Genomic DNA, 19,655 nt, shown 5'->3' with positions numbered 1-19,655 from the left:
CACTATAAATACCAAGGCTAGGCTTGGGTTTGAGACACACCATTTTGCAACTTGAAGAGCTTGCAAATTCTCCATCATTTCTTCATCTTCTCCAACACAACCAAGAAGGTACGAACCGATCCATTTTGGGTGCCTAGTCAACTCCGGCAGTACATACTGCTCCGGTCGTTGTACCCTGGGAAACAAAACGAGGAGAGACTCGGAATTTGTTTTAAGGGCCCCGTGTTCAACACGATCCTCGATCACCAACTTCTACTTCTACCCGATTCTTTGTACTTTGATTTATTTCAGTTGTAATTGTATCGTAATTTAATGCTTTCTACATAAGTGTTTTTTGTCCATTCTTTGTATTGTAATCGTATTAAAAGTGTTTTATTTATTTTATACTAAACGGTTCCTACACATCGTACCGGTGATATACATGTATTTATACATCTCGAATCCCCTGTAAAGTTTTGTATATTTAATGTTTTGAGTTCGTTTTAGTTCGAGTTTCGTTTATCTTTTATTTATTTAAGTTTTGAGTCAAGTATTGTATGCTTTTCATGTTTTAAATCTTTTGGTGTCTTTCACGTTAAACTTAATTCTTTCTATCATTTTATGAGAAGTTTATGCTCGTTTTGCTCGTCATTGATTACATGATTAATTCACTTACGAGTTTTGATTTATTTGCATATAGATGGTGGTTTGAAAGTCAAGGAAAATAAGGTCTAGAAGGTTCTAAGTGTTGCTTGGGATTCAAGGAAAATAATTAACAAGATTTAGCAACAAATAAATAAATAAAAAAGAAAAATCCAAAATCCACCTTTTGAGGGCGCCGCGCCCCGCGAAGGCAAAGGGCCGCGGGGCGCCTAGGCCTTCTGGTCTGCAAAAAAAGGAAGCCACGCCGCGCGGAGCCAAGGGCCGCGGGGAGCCTAGGCCTCCTGGTCAGCTATCTTCGCAAGCCCAAGCCCAGTTCGTTTATATATATATATATATATATATATATATATATATATATATATATATATATATACTATTGCATACCAATCCGATCCTACAACTTTTGGCAGCCGATTTTCCAAGGGTTAGAGCAAGTTTGTGAAGGTTTTGAAGCTAGGAATCAAGGGAGATCATCGAGCTTTCATACGGGTGTTCAAGGATCGATTAAGACGGGTTCTTTCGTTCTTTTTCATTGTCTTTGTTCATTAATTTTCACGATGTTTCTCTTTGTTTTTTGGTTTAGTTATTTGTCTTTGATTATAACTATGCTAGGCTAGACTTCATGTCTACCTAGGTTTGATGAACATATACTGACATGATTCTTGCTTTGGATAGTGTTTTGATTATGGATTTTGTTATTTAGTAGTAAAGACTTGATTTTGCTTTCATGATGTGTATGAGTATTTGTTATCTTGATTGATTGTTAACTATTGCTTCAAATATATCTTTTATCTTTTGATTGTGTTCTTTAGATTTAGGGTTTATGTTTAAATCATTACTTGGTGTTTTGATTATTGTGATTAAATGGGCCCGTTAGATCATAGAAGCTTGTTGATAGTTGGTTAGGATTTTGAATGCTTTGTTAAATTCCAATAGCTGTAAGGTGAAGAGTTATTCATGTGTCTTGGTCAATTGCATGCTAGGATAGATAGTGACAATATTCTTGCTTATTGTATTGATCCATGTTCATGATGTCATGTTAGCTTATCAAGTTATTTAGGGTTTGGTGTTTCGTAAGATTGCTTGCTTTAGATACTATTAGTTAACCCTGTTTGATAACTTTGCGGAAATCAATAATACCGATTGCTTAATAATCTAATAATTGTTCTTTGGGATTTCATTTGATTCAGTCAAAGGTCCTTAGGGTTTGTTAGATGAACACGTTTAGAAATCAGTTTCCATAATCATGTTATTTGTCCATTGCTTGATGATTGTTGATGCGTGGGATTCTTACCTAGGTAGATTCCTTCCCTTGTTGGTTTCGATCTTGTGTTTAATTGTTTGTTGCTCGTTTGCTTGTTTATTTACTTTCTTAGTTTAATCTTAGTTTAATATTAGTTTAAAAATCCCCCTTAAAACATTAATAATAAATAGTTGTGTCGTAATCGAGTCTAATTAGTTAATTAACGTAATTTATAGAGTTCTGTGGGTTCGATATTCCGGACTTACTTAGCTTAGTACAATTGACCGGTTCACTTGCCGGTGTTTTGTTTAGTTGAGTCTTAGGTCTTGTTTTTATTACTTGTTTAATTTAGTTAATATTTATTGACTGTTTCTAGCACATCAACCGGTTTGTAGCGGTTCATACCGAAATGAACCTACCCGCGAACCGAAAACGTAAGCATCTACGAATTGCGTACCCGATTCGCAAACCCGTACCGCGAATTAGGTAACTATGAATCATCCTTCCGTTAATCTATGGCTTGCTTATAACATTAATGTGTTTAGAGAGTTGGAGGGCACTTAAAAATCAGTTAAAACTTAAAAGAGTCCGGAAAGTGTCAAATTTAAGAATAAGGCCAGCTTAAACACTGAAATAGTAGATTAGTAGGCTGGTTTCTTATGTCTTGTAAGGCTATATAAACCCATGTTATCTAACGATGCAAACAAATTTGAATGTTCAGAATAAAATACTTTTATTGGATATACGAAATTATAAACTTGCAACCAAACATCAACAGTCAAAACATAAGTCGGAACAGAACTTTAATTAACCAGCAACTGATGAGAACTAGATCTTGAACTTGGTATCATCATCAATCACATCCTGGAGATTTGAAGAGGGAATGCGGTTTCAAAAACCGCATCACTGAACGAGAGCATACGAAACTTGTCCAAGAAGCCACGTCTTTCCATAAGAAGGTTGCGGCAATTTTCTGCAGCAGCAACACCAGACGAGTATGCTCCATGCACAGACCCCTGGTTTTCCATGCTAACCGCTTCACCTCCAAAGAACAGATTGCCCAAAGGAGCACGCAGCCTGTCATATATGTCACTCGGCTTTCCAACTATGTCATACGAGTAGCATCCAAGCGAGTTTGGGTCCGTTCCCCAACGGGAAACAAGATACTGAACCTGTGTTTTTTTTATGTAACAACATTAAACATTAGCGTAAATTTACTTCGTAAACAGTAAATTTATAAATAAATAAATAAACAAACAAAAAAGAGAGAGAGAAACGTGTAGCTTTTTGTAAAAAGGGTTGGTTTCAAAACTCACGAACAACTTGACAAGTTGTTATTTTTTAAAAGAAACTTAATAATTTACAAGCAAGAAACAGAAAGGTGGTACTTTTTGCAAAAATGGGTTCATTTAAATTAAAATTTAATTTATGGGTTTGTCACAATTCAAGATAGTGACCTCGCTATCTTTAGACAACGCGTAATTCAGTCATTTAACATAAGTTTATTTGTCTCTAATATTAAAAGTTTAAAACCACAGTTGTGTTTTATTTTCGTTCATTGTTAACATTAAGATATAAATTTTGCTAAAAACCAAGTTGTAAAAAGAAAATCAATTGGTTTCAGTTTTCACAATGAGTTTCGTTCGATTTCTGTTTTTTGGGTTTTTCCAATTGGGCTTGATATTATTTAAGTGAAATAAAGGCCCAGGTTAATAAACTTGGGCCTGAAACTGTGTGCGCGTAATTTAATTTGTTAATTAATGATTACTTGATTAATAAACATATGGGCCTAACATTTTTGTTTTGGGCTACATCATTTCCCTTTTTTTTTCTTTTCTTTTCTTTTTTTACAAATCACTTAGAATTCAAAAATAAAAACTATATCAATATCAATAAGTTTTTAGTTGTTGGGTTTGTTTTTTTCAACGTTCGCCACATGTGAAACTGAAACCGAAGTTACCGAACTATAAATTCGGTTTCCAAAAAAACATAAAACCAAAATGTAGGCTTTATGTTGGTTTCATGCACAACCCTACAAGTACAACTAGGTTTTGAAATAAATAATCAAGAAAGGCAACTAACCGGTTGGGTTGCTTGAGGGAACATTTTCTTAAGCTGCAACATCGCAAAATCAGCGGCAGCTTCTTGAGACAGATTCTCGAGGTCATAAGCAAATCTTCCAGCAGCCATATAAACGAGGACCGGGTGTCCAGTCGCCTTATGTAGATTTAGAAAGTAGCCACAAGAATATGATGTTGGTGCAACGGTGCCCAACAACTCAACGTTTGGCCAAAACACGTTATCAAACCGTAATGCAATCTTGTTTTCGTTTCCCATACCAAGATCTGATATTGCAGAAGCCTTCCACTCAGGTAACTCAGGCTCAAACTCGATTAACTTTGCTTTTAGTACCCCAATAGGGACAGTTATGATACAAGCATCTGCAACGAACCGGCTTCCACCTTCAACTGTAACAACTACCTCCTTGGGCCCCACATTTGATATCCTTGTAACCCTAACACACATCCACAACAAACCATATAGGTTTAAAAAACATTTAAAATATGCAAGCAGCACGGTACATATTAGTCACAAGTTTGGAATTAACTAACCTGTGATTTAAACGGATATCAATATCCTTTGCGAGAGCGTTTAGCACGGGATAGTAACCCTCAACCATCAGCCCGTGTCCACCAGTGAGAACGTTTTCCTGCATATTGAAGACTGCCTTTAGTCTATAATCACAAATACATTATACTAATTGAAATATTTTTGTTATTTCAAAGTAAATTAAAAAACTCAAAAATAGGGGTGTAATTGGTCGGTTTTGGGCTCAAAACCGAACCAAAATCTGAAAATTTGGTTTTTGGGTTATTAAAAACCTGTTGGTTTTGCTTTTTTCGTTTGGGCCGGAAAAAAATTTACCCAAACTAAAAGACTTGGGCCGAAAACTATGTGCTTAAACCTTTTTGTTAATTAATAATTAACTGCTCATTATACATTTGGGATAAAATATTTGGTAAAGCTATATATTATTATTATTAAATTCTTATAAATCACATAAAACTCAAATTTAAAATGGAACCCCATGAATTTGTCCAGATACCAAAACCAAACCAAAAGTTTAAATTATTTACAAAAACATAAAACAAAACTGTCAGCTTTTTTTGGGTCTCAGTTATTTCAGTTTTTTTTTTTCAGTTTCACACACACCCCTACTCAAAATACATATAAACTATAATCTGAAATCAAATATTTTTTCATCAGTCATCTAAAATCAAAAAAATCTTCAGTTTCTTCAGCCGTAGATGCATGTATAAAATATCAAAATGTGTAGCTGTTGAGGAAAACGTGAATTCAAGATGTATGGACATAAATGTATGACTCACCTCATCCCAGTTTTTCAGAGATATCATATCCAAATCAGCAGCAAACCATGCTTCCATTCTACATATGAACCACTGCAACACTTCATATGCAAGTCCGTCTTGTCTGCAGAATGTATGTGATGTTAACATGCAAAAACTATTTGCCCATTTTAGGCATTGTTAATGTTTGTTAAGTAGAAAGAAATTCAAAGAATATAATACCTTAAATCTGGATGTCGTTCCAATACAACTGATATTGCCTGAAGAACGGATAGATCTTGTGGATTTTCATTCCTCACTTCTTCAGTCTATCATTGAACATTTAACTAAGAAAGGCGAAATTCACACTTTTGCAATGCAAAAGTTAAAAACTGAACATACCTTCTTGAGAATTCTTTTAAATGCTTCTCCGACTTCAATAACCATCTGTTGAGGAACCTGCCGACCTTCCTTATCAAACAGTATATAGCTGAAAAAAAAACAAAATCATCATATTACATCTTTTTTTCCATTACGTTTTATATAAACAGTTGAATACTACAAAGAAAACATATCTAATGGTTCACAAATGCTACACTACCAAATAACATTTCTAACATCCTAATCGAAGTGCATTAGTCGAAGAAACATGTTGCCAAGTACTACAATCATTCTTTTTATCAAATGAACTAGTAACCGATTTATATAACTCCCATTATGGTAATTGAACTAAATAGCAAACATATCAAAATATTTATAAATAACAGAACAGAATGGTCAACTAAATAGAAAGGTACGCAAAATTACCTCTCTAAATCATGGTCATATAGGACTGAGTTGTCACCACTTGTCCGATATAATGAAAGCCCTAAATGACGGATCAATGGGGCCAAAGGATTTTCATTGCAGACACCGTGTAACCTGAAAAATAGTTCAAATATTAAATTTCATGTTGGAAAATATAATTAACCAAATTACAGAAAACGCTGCAGGTGCGATTGACAAACAAGTTGCACAAGTAGTCTTAATTTCAAGAATAAACTTTCCCACTAGCAATGTAAAAACTGGACAACAATGACAAATTTGACTGGAAATTTAAAAGCAAAGTAGTCATAGATTCAAAAATTGACTTTTTATAATATATAAACTGTACAAAGATGGCATGTTTGACTCGGAATTTAAAAGGCATGAATTAAGCAAAGAAAGTGGATTAGCAACTTACCATGACGCTCCCATATCCACTGGGCAACCAAACGAATAATCAGTGTGGATTCGACCACCAATTCTATCCCGTGATTCCAATAAGACAACCTGTATCGTTAGTACCACTTCGTTAATTACAATGTAAAGTTAAAAAAATAAGACCTTAAATGCCATATAAATGCATTAATTGATAATAAGTTCACCTCAAAATCAGCATTATTGAGTATATGAGCAGCAGATATCCCTGAAATACCACTTCCTATCACAATGACACGAGGTTTTGAACTCTGTTTCAACTCAATGCATGAAGCAAAAGCGCCTACAAACAAGAAAACTTACAGATTAGCAGAAGGTTTGAACTCTATTCACGCCCTGCTTGCGGTGCGCGCATATAATGTATATATGTGTGAACCCTCGGGTGGGCAAAAGTGAAATTGCACTAATTTTGACGTTATTTTACTAATCTCGTGAAAATAACGTTAAAAGTGGCGGAAGGTTAATCAGGCATCACGTGGTGGCGTTGATAGCCGAAAGACAAGGGTACATGCACCGATCAGCCGGTGTCCCGATGATTGAGTGTTATGTGCCTTATGTCCAAGGCTTGATGCAAAACTACTATCGAGCCGGGGGTCTCACCGGAAGCAGCCTCTCTATCCCTATGGGGTAGAGGTAAGGTTGTCTACATCTTACCCTCCTCAGACCCTACCATAGCTTTGCTATTGGCGGGATATACTGAGTATGATGATGATGATGATGATGATGATGATGATGAGGTTTCTTTCATCACTTACCTAAAACTTATTTATAAATATCTTCAAAACAGAGTTTTTTTAAATATAAATAACCTCTATGTACAACCTTCTATGCTCAAAATCGGCCATGTCCCCTAGGGGTGAGCAAAAACCGAACCATTAACCGAAATTAACCATAACCGAACAAAACACAGTTATGGTCAAGTTAACTGACCATTTTGGTTATCGTTACGGTTAATGTGTCTTTCTTAACAGACTTTAACCAAAACCTAACCTTGTATATGTGTTTCCAAATTTTATGTCTATCTCCATCTTTTATACCTCTATTTTCAAATTTTATAATTCTGTTTCCATCTTTTACACCATAACCGAACCAGTTTGAACTATAACAAAAGAAAAAAAAATACATTGGACAATTAACCGACTTATGGTTAACCAACCATTCGGTTATGGTTAAGCCCATATAACTGAACAGAACCGACTCCATGATAATTTGGTGAATATATGAAAGCAAAAACAGTTAGAAAACTAGATATGAAAAAAAAAAAAAAAAAAAAAAGAATCCTAAGCATCAAAAATTGATTCAAAAAGTACACTATTATTATTATTCCAAAAACAATTGATGGATTTGTAACTTTTATCATAATTCAAAAGCACTATTCCACTTTGAAAGTAGAATCTATCTACGGCATGCAAGTTATCTATCATTCTTTTTATCATAAATAATAATAATAATAATAATAATACTTCAAACAACAATTCCAACATTGATCTAATATTCTATTCAATTCAATTCAATGCTGCACGCATCAAATAATAATGATAATAATAATAATAACGTAATTAGAAAGAAAAGAGAAATACCAGAAATGGAATCGTTGAAGTCCATGATGAGATTAATTAAAGTGAGATCGAGAAAGAAACACTAGAGAGAGCGTGAAGAGAAATTATTATTAAAAATAATAACAGAATAGAAAAGAAAAGAAAAGAAAAGAAGCGATGAATTCAAATCGAAATCGAAATTGAGCTGTGTATAGGATTAGGAAAATTAGAGACTAATTGATTAGAATGATAAAGGATGAAAATCAAAAGGCCGGCGATAAAGCGGCTGCAATTAGAACCCCGGAGTTTGTCAAACCAGCTCATAATCAAAATCCAATTCAAACCGGCAAACGAAGCTTGTTCGTCGGTGCTATCATAGATCGGTGGATCGATCAATCAAATTATTAATACTCTCTCTTGAAAGAAAGAAAGAAAGAAAGAAAGATGAATGAATGAATGAATGTGTGCAATGGTGATGATGATATTTATGGTGAAAACAAGTTGCAATCTAAAAATATCTGGCTTACACGTCAGGTCTACTTATCTTTAGCCCTCCAACTACTACAAGGTCACAAAACTAGCCCTTACACTATTATCATTCATAATATTATAATTTAAATAGTTGGATTTCACTCGTATCGTCAGTTTCGAAGGATTGTTGACACGTGTTTTGCATTTATCGAAAATCATTTCAATAAATAATGGTATATATAGATGTTGTTTGGTTGGAATTGGGTTAGTCAAAGTAAACTAGAATGTTGAGGGGAAAGTTTTAAAACAACTAAGTATTCAATTTGTAACATCCGGTTCCTCGTACAAATAATATTGTCTCATTTGCCCCGATGAAAGGCATATCCATGAAGTCACAAATTTGTTTTTTGTTGCCCCAATGCAAACTTCCTATCAGGTCACACATTCTAGCAATACTTCTACCTTCGCACGCTTAACTATGACGTTTTCATATGCTCAACAGCAAACTAAACCCAAAACGTGTTGCTGATTTTAAGCGACATGGAATTTCTTATGATACAATAATCTATCTGTTCATGGTTCGATGTAGGATTTACCTAGAGTTTTACAATTGGTGATGTTAATATTCTCCGTCAGGGACAGACATAGCTTAATAGCACGGGTAGCCTCTGTGACCCCTCAATTTTTCATCGTTAGTGTAAAAAAAATAAATTTCAATTGGTTTTCGTGTTTTCACTACCCCTGAATAATAATAACGTTACCCCTGTGTGTTTTAACATATTTAAAAGTTCAACCTAACTAAAGCCCAAACAAAATGTAAAGCCCAAGCAAATTAAACCCATTAACCATTTAAAAAAACCCATTAATTGTTAAACAAATAAACCACAGCACCACTCGGGCACTCCACCGGTCAACACCTGCTCTACTCCACCAGGTCCGCCCTCCTTCTCCAATTACCAGAACTCCGATAATCACTCACCACCACGGGTCGACTTTGTACTTGCTCAATTTAGATATTCTACTTTTAACTAAAATCATATTTGTTTATATAATTTGTTAATTTGAAATTGTTTGTCGATAATTGAATGATTCGTTATGGTTTGTTGGTTTTTTGGATAATATAAGTCGGAAATGGAGTTGATTAGAATTTAGGGTTTATGTCTAAATTGAAATTTATTAGGGATTTAAAGTTTATGGTTTGAATTTTGTTTAGGGAACTTGGAAGATGAATAACAAAGTCTTATTAGCAATCCTTTTAAACGACAAAGAAAAGAAAATATTGTCAGTCCAACACCAAGTTCAGATATTGTTGATAATATGTAAGAAAATGAAGATATTGGTCCAAGTTGAAATAATGATTTGCAAGAAAATGCTAATATTGGTCCAAATATTCCTTCAGCTTCAAGTCATTCAATCCGTTCAACAATCAATTTAAGTGATCTTCCTTCGTATCCATCTTTTAGACCACCTATTGCTAGTTATCATCATAATCAAATAGATGACATAAGAAGAGCGTATCTTGTTAAAATGTTTTTTCATCAACGAGGTCATGACTTTAAGTGGACAAATTATTCTAGTAGTCGGAGACGTTTTAATGTAAAATGGTTTGATGAGTATTTGAGGCTTCACAAGACGGATTTTCCCAATCGAATGAGTGATGAGTATTTGAAAAACGCTTTAATTTGTGAGGCCGAAAGAGAAATGCTTGATAAAGTAAAAGAAGATGATGTAATGGCTCGATTTCAAGCTTTCAAAAATCAGAAAGGAAAAATATGCAGCCCATGTGTTTAAATTTATTTATTATTGTGTTTCTATTTTGTTTGGTTTACATTGTATGAAATAAGATAAAAAAATGAAAAGAATTTAACGTTACCCCTGGCATTTTGGTCTAGATCCGTCACTGTTCGTCGTATCGTTACATAGATTTTTAATTTTTTTTTAACTTAACGAATACAAGCTGCTAAGAAAAACTTAGATTGAAAGAAACATAAATGGGTTAAAAATGCATATTATTTAAAGTAATGGAAGTGAAATTAAACTTTGTAGCATGTCGTTATTATATAATGCCACTTGCACTCTCTAAACTAAAAGGCAACTTTGCATTGTCATGTAACGTCTTATAAATGTCATGCATAATGGATTGAAGACCTAACTTATATATGCTTCAAACAATTTTCTTTGGGTTTTATGAATTAGTTTTATTAATGATGGCATATATAAAAGATTTAGAATAGTTGGTTGAACTCGGGTTGAATATAAATGTGAATGATAAAAGTATGAGCATGGATTAGAGTAGAAGTGTAATTTTCAGATAATAAATACATTTTATAAAATTTCCAACTATAAAATGACTTAATATAAATTGTTAATAGATATCGATACAGATTTAAATAAAGTATTAACAGATATCGATACAAATTTAAATTCTAATTGTGAATGTCGATAAACTAAAGTTTAATTTTAAATATTCAAAATACTAGGTTAATTACACGTGTAGTACACGGATTAAAATAAGTAATTTTCTTTAAATAATAACATAAAGTGAAATACAAAAAAAAATGTATCACATATATAAAGATATATTATACAGTAAAAAAATTACACATTACCTAATTTGGAAATAAAAAGTTAGAAAATTCATAAATCATAAATTATTCTTTGTTATTTTTATATCAAAACTTAGTTGTAAATGGCTACTTTAATAAACTAACCCTTGGACCAAAACTCATTTTAATCTTAAACTGTTTGACATGAACAATGTTTGATACTTTAACCGGTTAAAGAAATTCACTCGTTTCATATTTGTTACTTAAAAAAATCTAATATCAATAACTAATGCAATATATTTTATATTAAACAAATTAACATATTTATGATGGTATTAATTCTTTTAAATTAGGATGGAATCATTAAAAATTGAAAATGAAATATTAGAAAGAGAAATGTATTTAATATGAAAGAGATGAGGGAAAATTTTGTAAGAATCAACATAATGATGATATGTGGTATTTAAAAAACTTTATTTATTAAATAATATAGATAAGTAAAACAGATAAACCTAATTTCATGGTGTCTTATTTTTTTTTACCTCATGAGCCGACACAAGCCATCGCGAAAACTTATTTTACAAAGTAAAAACTAAAAATCGTCAATCACCACTTTGGTGGTGGTGGTAAGTAGGTTTTTATTAGGTTTTCTTCTAAAGGGTCCCATATTCGAATCCTAATCATTTAATGCATATTTAATTCACTATATTAAATAAAATATATATAATAATGTTTTATTATATGAAGAGCGAAATTAGTTTTTATAAAAGAATGTTTTTATACTTATTATTTAAATATAGACTTGCTAGGTTTGAAATTTTACAAAGACGATTGGCTGAAACACGTTAACGCTAAAAGGGTTAAAAGGTTAAAAGCTTCGTTTCCCGCCCAAACTTATGGAAACAAGCACCCACGTGCTACAATACAATGTCACATCACTATTCACATCCATGTCCCCTCTGACCAAAGTACTTACTCAGGTAAAGTATTATTATTTTATCTATGGACCAGCGATCCAAAGCTTCCTGCCCAACAATGGTCAACTCTCTATGCAAACAAGAGGTTAACTAGTTTAGTTACATCTGAACTGAAAGGCTTACATCTCCTCACTTATATAAGAGATGCTTAGCCATAAACACAAGACAACAGACCTGGAGCTAATACATGCTCCTTGATCTTCTCTTCTCTCTTGAGGAATATACACTTTGCTTATTCCTTTCTCACTTCACAAATATCATATCTTCACCAAGAACATCATCCTAAAACCGATTCCAAACATCACGGTTTTGATCCCTTGGTGAACTATAACAACAAACAACTAACTAGTGAACCTCCTTCTACGTTTTGCAAACGTAGAGGGACACCACGACCTGCGTTAGGCTAATCCGAACTCTTGAAGCCTTTTAGTCTAACCAGTCCATTCACTATCATTGGTCTTATCTTTGTTGTAGCAACAAGTTGGCGCCCACCGTGGGGCTACGCCGCTTACTTTATCAAAAAGACCAGGAGTGTAGCTCCATCACCATGTCAGAAGGTGGATCTCCCAGAGAAGTCAACCAAGTGTCAAGAACACCAAGTGTCGGTCAAGAAACTCCGGCAACAACTTCGATTTTTCTACTCCGGGAGGAACTCGAATAGAACCTTTGTTTCTCGAGCTTTCACCTTTCCGAACTCCAACCCCTTCACGATCCGGAGTTCCTTCTCCCCATGCAGGGGTCACAAACACTTCGGAACGCGTCGACTTGACGCTGGAAGGGGTATCACGAAATTTCTTGCAACTAAGGCATCTTCTTAACCAACACGTGAGCCAAGAAAGAGAAAAGGGGATAAGAATAAGGCTAGATTATGAAGAATCAGAGCCCTCAATGTCGCTTGGAAGACCACCTTCCCCTCTAATCAGCTCACGCCCTGCTGCTTCTCTTTTTGTAGCTGGTCCAAGTGTAACCTGTCAACCCTTTAACCCATCTCCCTACACCTATAAGAGATCAAGCCTAACGGCTTTCCTTTTGTTCACTTCACAACCCCTTGGACACGAGACCACTCTCGACCAGATATGGCAGTCACCAGCTTCAAGTTCTCCTCCCACAGCTACCACATGGGAGCAGGCCATGTCGGTCTTGCCCTTGGCTCGAAGTGCTACGATAAGCACTCCCATGGGAATGAATCAAACAGCAGCAACCCCTGAAAGCCTTCAAGGCTTTAACCTGATGCCTCAGATGATGGCTCAAATGATGGCACACTTTCCTTGGACCTAAAATCATCAACCAAGCGCTGGGTACTCACCAAGGAACAACAAGTCATAATCCTGCTGTAAGGCTAGATGAGGATCTGGCAAAACCTTACAAGCCCGGTAACCTATCTTGTTTCTATCAAAAAATCGCCGATTATTACTTTCAAACAAAAATCAAGACGCCACCCCATATAAGAACGTATGATGGGACTGAAGATCTCGAAGACCATCTCCAGGTCTTCACTGGGGCGGCCAGAATTGAAAAATGGTCCCATGCTGAGTGTTGTTTGATGTTCATGCAAATATGTCACACCCTCAAAATCCACTAACGGAGTTTTACCGTCAGAGGGTGTGAACTAACAGGATCGGAATCATTAGTTATAATCAAACCATAAAAACGTTTAAATGAAATTAAGTGCGGAAGCGTAAAAACCAAGAGATAAAAGTTGCGTCACGCAGGACGACTCAAAACCCCATAATAACAGTTTAAAATCAGGTTGCATAAACAAAAGCGTTTCAAACAATGCATGATCCTATACCGCGCGCCCGCCTCGGCTACCTGAGAATAACATACTAAAAGTGTCAACACGGGGTTGGTGAGTTTACAAGTTTATATAAAATAAAGCGTTTAGCGTTTGCGTTCAGCGTTTTGCGTTCAGCGTTTTGCGTTAAGCGTTTTGCGTTCAGCGTTTTGAGTTAAGCGTTTTGCGTTACCAGATAGTGTTATGTCAATTATATATCTATAGGTAGCTAGCCTATAAAACAAGTATTACTAAGTGTTCGACACCGAAGCTGACTGTTTATCATTTGCCTTGCCACCAGGTCTATCCCGACCATGGTATGTGTTTAGCCAAGATTACACCCACTCGACCTCCAGTCGAGTTTAGCGTTGGGTGGGGTTTGTCAAACCCAGTAGTACTACTCAACAATGACTCGCTATTATCCAATATTAAACGGTTCGATGTGAATGAAGGTCTTTAGTTATTGCGTTTGCCACTTAGTCTTTACAAGTGATATATAATCTATATTAACAAAATCTTAAATGCGTTTTCGGAGTATGTTATCTCCCCCAAGTGAAAAGCGTTTGAAAACAGTTTAAAAGGGGTAAGTGAACTCACTGTTTGCGAAGTATTCCCAAAATAATTCACCAAGATGCGCGTCACAGAAAAACTCTCTCTAGCGTTCTAAAACAACAAGGAGATTTTCTAAGTGTCAGAACTATTATCGAGTCTCTAGACTCGGCACATAATACCTTTGAAAATATCACGTTTCGTGTTTCGTTTGTGAATCGTGTGTGACTTAACAAGTACATTTGTGATACGATACATGTGTGAACAATTATTTACGTGTCATGTATTAATAATGTACATCACTAGCAACTATTCCCCACAGGGGCAATTTTGTCAAAACACCACAATTGTTAAGCAAGTATTCCCCGCAGGGGCAATTTGGTCAAAACATAACAATTAACTAGCAATTATCATGTTTCATGCAATTTCACAAAATTCAGCAGCTAGTTTCACCGAGACAGAAATTCTACTTGAAAGATTATACTATACCACCGATCATAGCATCTCAATTAATTCATCAAAAATCATCACAAAAGCATACATGTATTAGGTTTCCAGAACATATTTTATTTTATTTTTATTCCACATATGTTTCTCACAATGATCAAAACATTACAGCAAACTCATAACAGTCAAATTCATGCGCAACAGAATGTTATTTGAAATTCCCGTTAAACTAAAAATTCAACAAATGCAAGACCACTTGGGTTAGGTTCCTAACTCAACAAGTCAATTTCCAGAAGTGGAACCAACCCAATTGGTCTCGTAGTTCATGAGATATAACATTTACAAAACAACCTAACAGCAGGTCTAACAACTCAGCTTTGCACAACGTTTTTGTAAAATCATAAAGGTTAACTTTTACACGTCCAAAAATTGCAAATTTATATTCTTTAGAAACTAGACTCAACCTAGTTTACTTTAGTATCAATAATCTCAACCAATTTTCACATTTACACCCCGTTACAGTCAATTGAACATCAACAACACAATCTGTCCAGAAACTGTTTGCAACAAAACTCAACCTATTAACTATCTATGGACCATAATCCGTTCATATGACCTTATAGACACCATAATCATTATCCATGCACATCAAATACACATTACATCCATGATTAGGGTTTTACTTGAACTCAAAATCAAGAAACAAACGATTAACATGCAATAACACCAATACTATCTATCAATTCAACAATCAATACATCTTTCAATCAAAACAAGACATATGAACATCATGTATATAATTTCCAGATTCTAGGGTTTATAATTATACCTTCCAAAGCACAAAAATAAGCAAGGGGAAGGTAGAAGATGACTAGAATCGGGTGTAGGATGCTTCAATTGTGAAACCCAAGATCAAAAACCAAGCAATATGTGTGTGTGTGTGAGCCGATCATGAAGAGGGGGGGGGGGGTAGCTGCCGTCGGTTTTGGGGAGGGAGAGAAGGAGGTTAGGGTTTAGGTTAATATTAATAATAATAATATAATACACTTTGGTCCCTTAACTTCCAAATGTTACTTTTCTAGCTTAATTAACTAGTTCTAGCACATTAAGTTAATGTTTATAAGAATGTTATCACATAACACATAAGTCTAACACATAATTATCACATAATTATTGTTTTGACGTTTTTCGTTTATTCACCAATTGTTTGCGTCAACTCGTTTGCGTTTCGGTGCAATTCCCGAAAGACTACACATGTAGTAAGTGTTAAGCGTCATTTAAACCCTAGTTTAAATGTAATGAGGTGTGCGTTATAGATTCAATGATCTTAAGTTTGAATTGACGGAGTTGAGTTAACGGAGTTAACCTGAAATTGACGATTGTCACATCATTCCCATTTTAAAGAATTTTCGGCCCGAAAATTTGAGTCAAGTCGTGATGAGTGTCTGAAAAAGTAAGAAAAGAATTTTCAGTTTGTCATATCATCCCCTAGTAGAAAGAAATTTCGTCCCGAAATTTAATTCATACCTTCGGTGAAATCTGACGGTCTGTCGGGTTTCGCGGTTTTCTGTGTTTGGTCAGCCCTTCAAAAAGGTGAGGATACTTTTTCATCATTTGATCCTCGCGTTCCCACGTGAACTCCGGTCCACGTCTCGAGTTCCAACAAACCTTAACGATTGGAATTTTGCTATGCTTGAGTGTTTTGGTTTCCCAATCCAAAACTTCAACTGGTTCTTCAATGAAGCGTAGCTGTTCATCAACTTGCAATTCGTCCAAAGGGACTACTTGGGTTTCATCAAATAGGCATTTCTTCAAATTGGATACGTGGAATACATTGTGTACGCCACTGAGTTTCGTTGGTAGGTCCAGTCGGTACGCCACCGGACCAACGCGTTCCGTTATCCGGTAAGGACCAACATATCGTGGGTTGAGTTTGTTTCGCTTTCCAAAGCAAACCACACCTTTCCAAGGTGAGACTTTGAGTAACACCCGATCGTTCACTTGAAATTCGAGAGGTTTTAGGCGCTTGTCGACGCTCTTTTGGCGATCTCGTGCTGCTGCCATGCGATTTCGGATTTGAACAATCTTTTCCGAAGTTTCGAGTACCAGTTCTGGACCAGTGATTTGGCTGTCACCCACCTCTGCCCAGCAGAGAGGTGATCGACACTTCCGTCCGTACAACGCTTCAAACGGCGCTGCTTTAATACTTGCGTGGTAGCTGTTATTATACGAAAACTCTACCAAAGGTAAGTGAGGTTCCCAACTTTTTCTGAAATCCAACACACATGCACGCAACATGTCCTCTAAGGTCTGAATAGTTCGTTCACTTTGCCCATCCGTCTGAGGATGGTATGCTGTGCTCATATCAAGACGGGTGCCTAGTGCGCTTTGCAGTGACTTCCGAAGTGAAACGGGAATCTCGATTAGAAATGATTGAGACAGGCACTCCGTGTCTAGACACTACTTCCTTCATGTAGACGCGAGTCAGTCTTTCCATTTTGTCCGATTCCTTAATCGCTAAGAAGTGTGTCGACTTAGTCAACCGGTCAACGATCACCCAAATGGTATCGCATCCCGTCGGTGTTTTAGGTAATCCTGTGATAAAATCCATTGAAATGTGTTCCCATTTCCACATTGGAAGTTCCGGTTGCTGTAGCAGGCCAGATGGCTTCTGGTATTCTATTTTGACTCTGGCACAAGTCAAGCATTTGCTCACGTAGGTGGCAATGTCGGCTTTCATGTTTGGCCACCAGTAAAGTGCCTTTATGTCATGATACATTTTATCTGAGCCAGGGTGGATAGAATATCGGGACTTGTGTGCTTCGTCCATCACCAGAGTTCTCAACTCTTCGTATCGTGGAACCCAAATCCGGTTCTCAAAATATCGGACCCCGTCCGTTTTGGTTTCAAGTTGCTTGTTCATGCCCCGCATGAGTTCTGATGGAAGATTATCATCTTTCAAAGCTTCGAGTTGCGCCTCGCGAATCTGATCGGGTAAGCTGACATGAATCGTGAGTTGCAATGCTCGCACTCGCCTGGGTTTATCGGTTTCTTTTCTACTGAGGGCGTCGGCCACTACATTGGCCTTGCTAGGGTGGTACTTGATGGCACAATCATAATCCTTAAGCAGCTCGACCCAACGACGCTGTCGCATGTTCAGCTCCTTCTGATCGTAGATATGTTGGAGACTCTTGTGGTCGGTGTAAATGGTAAACTTGGTACCGTACAAGTAATGCCTCCATATCTTAAGGGCAAACACCACAGCTCCGAGTTCCAAATCATGGGTCGTGTAGTTCTTCTCGTGAACCCGTAGTTGTCGAGAGGCATAGGCTATAACCTTCTCGAGTTGCATCAGCACACAACCGAGACCTTGTATCGATGCGTCACAATGTACCTCAAAATTCTCTGTTCCCTCGGGGAGGGCCAGAATAGGGGCGCTGCAGAGTTTGGTTTTCAATAGTTGAAAAGCGGATTCTTGCGCGTCTCCCCAATTGTACTTAGTACCCTTGTGAGTCAAAGCGGTGAGGGGTTGGGCAATCTTTGAAAATCCTTCGATGAAACGCCGGTAGTAGCCGGCCAGTCCTAGGAATTGCCGCACCTCAGTCGGAGTCTTAGGTGCTTCCCAGTTTTTGATGGCCTATACCTTACCGGGATCGACATGGATACCATTTTCGTTGATCACATGTCCTAAAAAGTGAACCTAGCGAAGCCAATATTCGCATTTCGAGAGTTTAGCATACAGTTGTTCGTTCTTCAATAATTCCAGAATTACCCTTATGTGTTCCTCATGGTCAGCCTTGTCCTTGGAGTAAACAGGATATCGTCAATAAACACAATCACAAACTTGTCGAGGTACGCCTTGCATACTCGATTCATGAGATCCATAAATACGGCTGGTGCGTTGGTTAGTCCAAAAGGCATAACCGAAAACTCATAGTGACCATACCGTGTTCTGAAGGCCGTCTTTGAAATATCTTCTTCGCGCACTCTTAGTTGATGGTAACCAGATCGCAGATCGATCTTTGAGTAATAACTCGATCCTTGGAGCTGGTCAAACAGATCATCAATTCGGGGTAAAGGATAACGGTTCTTGACCGTCACCTTGTTCAACTCCCGGTAGTCGATGCACATGCGGAAAGTCCCGTCCTTCTTTCTGACAAATAAGACAGGGGCTCCCCATGGCGATGAGCTAGGTCGGATAAAACCCTTATCCAACAAATCTTGCAACTGGGTGGACAACTCCTGAAGCTCCGCCGGTGCGAGCCGATATGGGGCTCGTGCTATGGGTGCTGCACCGGGTGTCAATTCGATTTGGAATTCGACTTGTCGTATAGGAGGGAGTCCGGGCAAATCCTCCGGGAAAACTTCCGGAAAATCTCGCACAACTGGTATATCTTCAATTCGCTTCTCCTCCGCGGGTTTCTCAACAATATGCGCCAAAATTGCCGGGGTGACCCTTTCGTAGATACTTCTGCGCCTTCATGAGGGTAATGACGCTGGTGGTCATGCCGCTTCTTTCGCCTCGGATCGAAATGATCTCGCCGGAAGGGGTAGTAATGTGGACTATCTTGTCATAACATATAATCTCCGCTTGGTTCTCGGATAACCAGTCCATGCCGACAACGACATCGAAACTACTAAGCGTAAAAGGAATAAGGTCAATATCAAAAACATGACCTGACAGTTTTAACTTACATCCCGCAAGTACGTGAGTCGTTACTGTAGTCTTTCCGTCAGCTAATTCAACAGGAAACTTAGCATCTAACGGAGTTGGAGTTAGGTCAATGAGTTGACTAAAGGCTTTCGACACAGAACTCCTATCAGCTCCAGTGTCAAACAATACAGAAGCAAAACAATCGTTCACAGGGAACTTACCAGTCAC

The 19,655-nt window shown here is 36.8% G+C and overlaps 1 protein-coding gene and 1 long non-coding RNA gene across 2 annotated transcripts in view; one reads left to right on the top strand and one right to left on the bottom strand.

The window, feature by feature from the left end:
* The window catches only part of LOC143538689 (uncharacterized), a 164,379-nt gene that overhangs the window by 63,456 nt on the left and 81,268 nt on the right, over positions 1-19,655 (top strand). The gene's annotated exons all lie outside the window — the stretch shown is intronic.
* LOC143538694 (putative polyamine oxidase 4) lies at positions 2,600-8,163 on the bottom strand. Its single transcript, XM_077032192.1, has 10 exons — positions 8,052-8,163; positions 6,639-6,754; positions 6,455-6,543; positions 6,040-6,153; positions 5,635-5,722; positions 5,476-5,561; positions 5,275-5,377; positions 4,498-4,595; positions 3,968-4,400; positions 2,600-3,057 (listed from the first exon to the last, which is right to left on the bottom strand). The coding sequence occupies exons 1-10, from the start codon at positions 8,074-8,076 to the stop codon at positions 2,743-2,745; spliced, it is 1,467 nt and encodes a 488-aa protein (XP_076888307.1). The 5' UTR covers positions 8,077-8,163; the 3' UTR covers positions 2,600-2,742.

Source organism: Bidens hawaiensis, unplaced genomic scaffold, assembly GCF_021521415.1.
Source record: "Bidens hawaiensis isolate Kalapana, Puna unplaced genomic scaffold, B.hawaiensis_p1.1 tig00011664_1, whole genome shotgun sequence".
Taxonomy (NCBI): domain Eukaryota; kingdom Viridiplantae; phylum Streptophyta; class Magnoliopsida; order Asterales; family Asteraceae; genus Bidens; species Bidens hawaiensis.
The sequence above is the reverse complement of the archived record's forward strand: the minus strand, read 5'-3'. Positions and strand labels throughout refer to the sequence as shown.

Bases quoted from the DNA above. Each gene is read 5' to 3' on its own strand.
- LOC143538694 (XM_077032192.1), bottom strand. From the start codon at position 8,076: ATGGACTTCAACGATTCCATTTCTG. The intron at 6,544-6,638 runs GTGAACTTATTA...CTAACGATACAG, and splicing joins TCAATAATGCTGATTTTGAG to GTTGTCTTATTGGAATCACG. The intron at 4,596-5,274 runs GTGAGTCATACA...TTCAATATGCAG, and splicing joins CTCTGAAAAACTGGGATGAG to GAAAACGTTCTCACTGGTGG.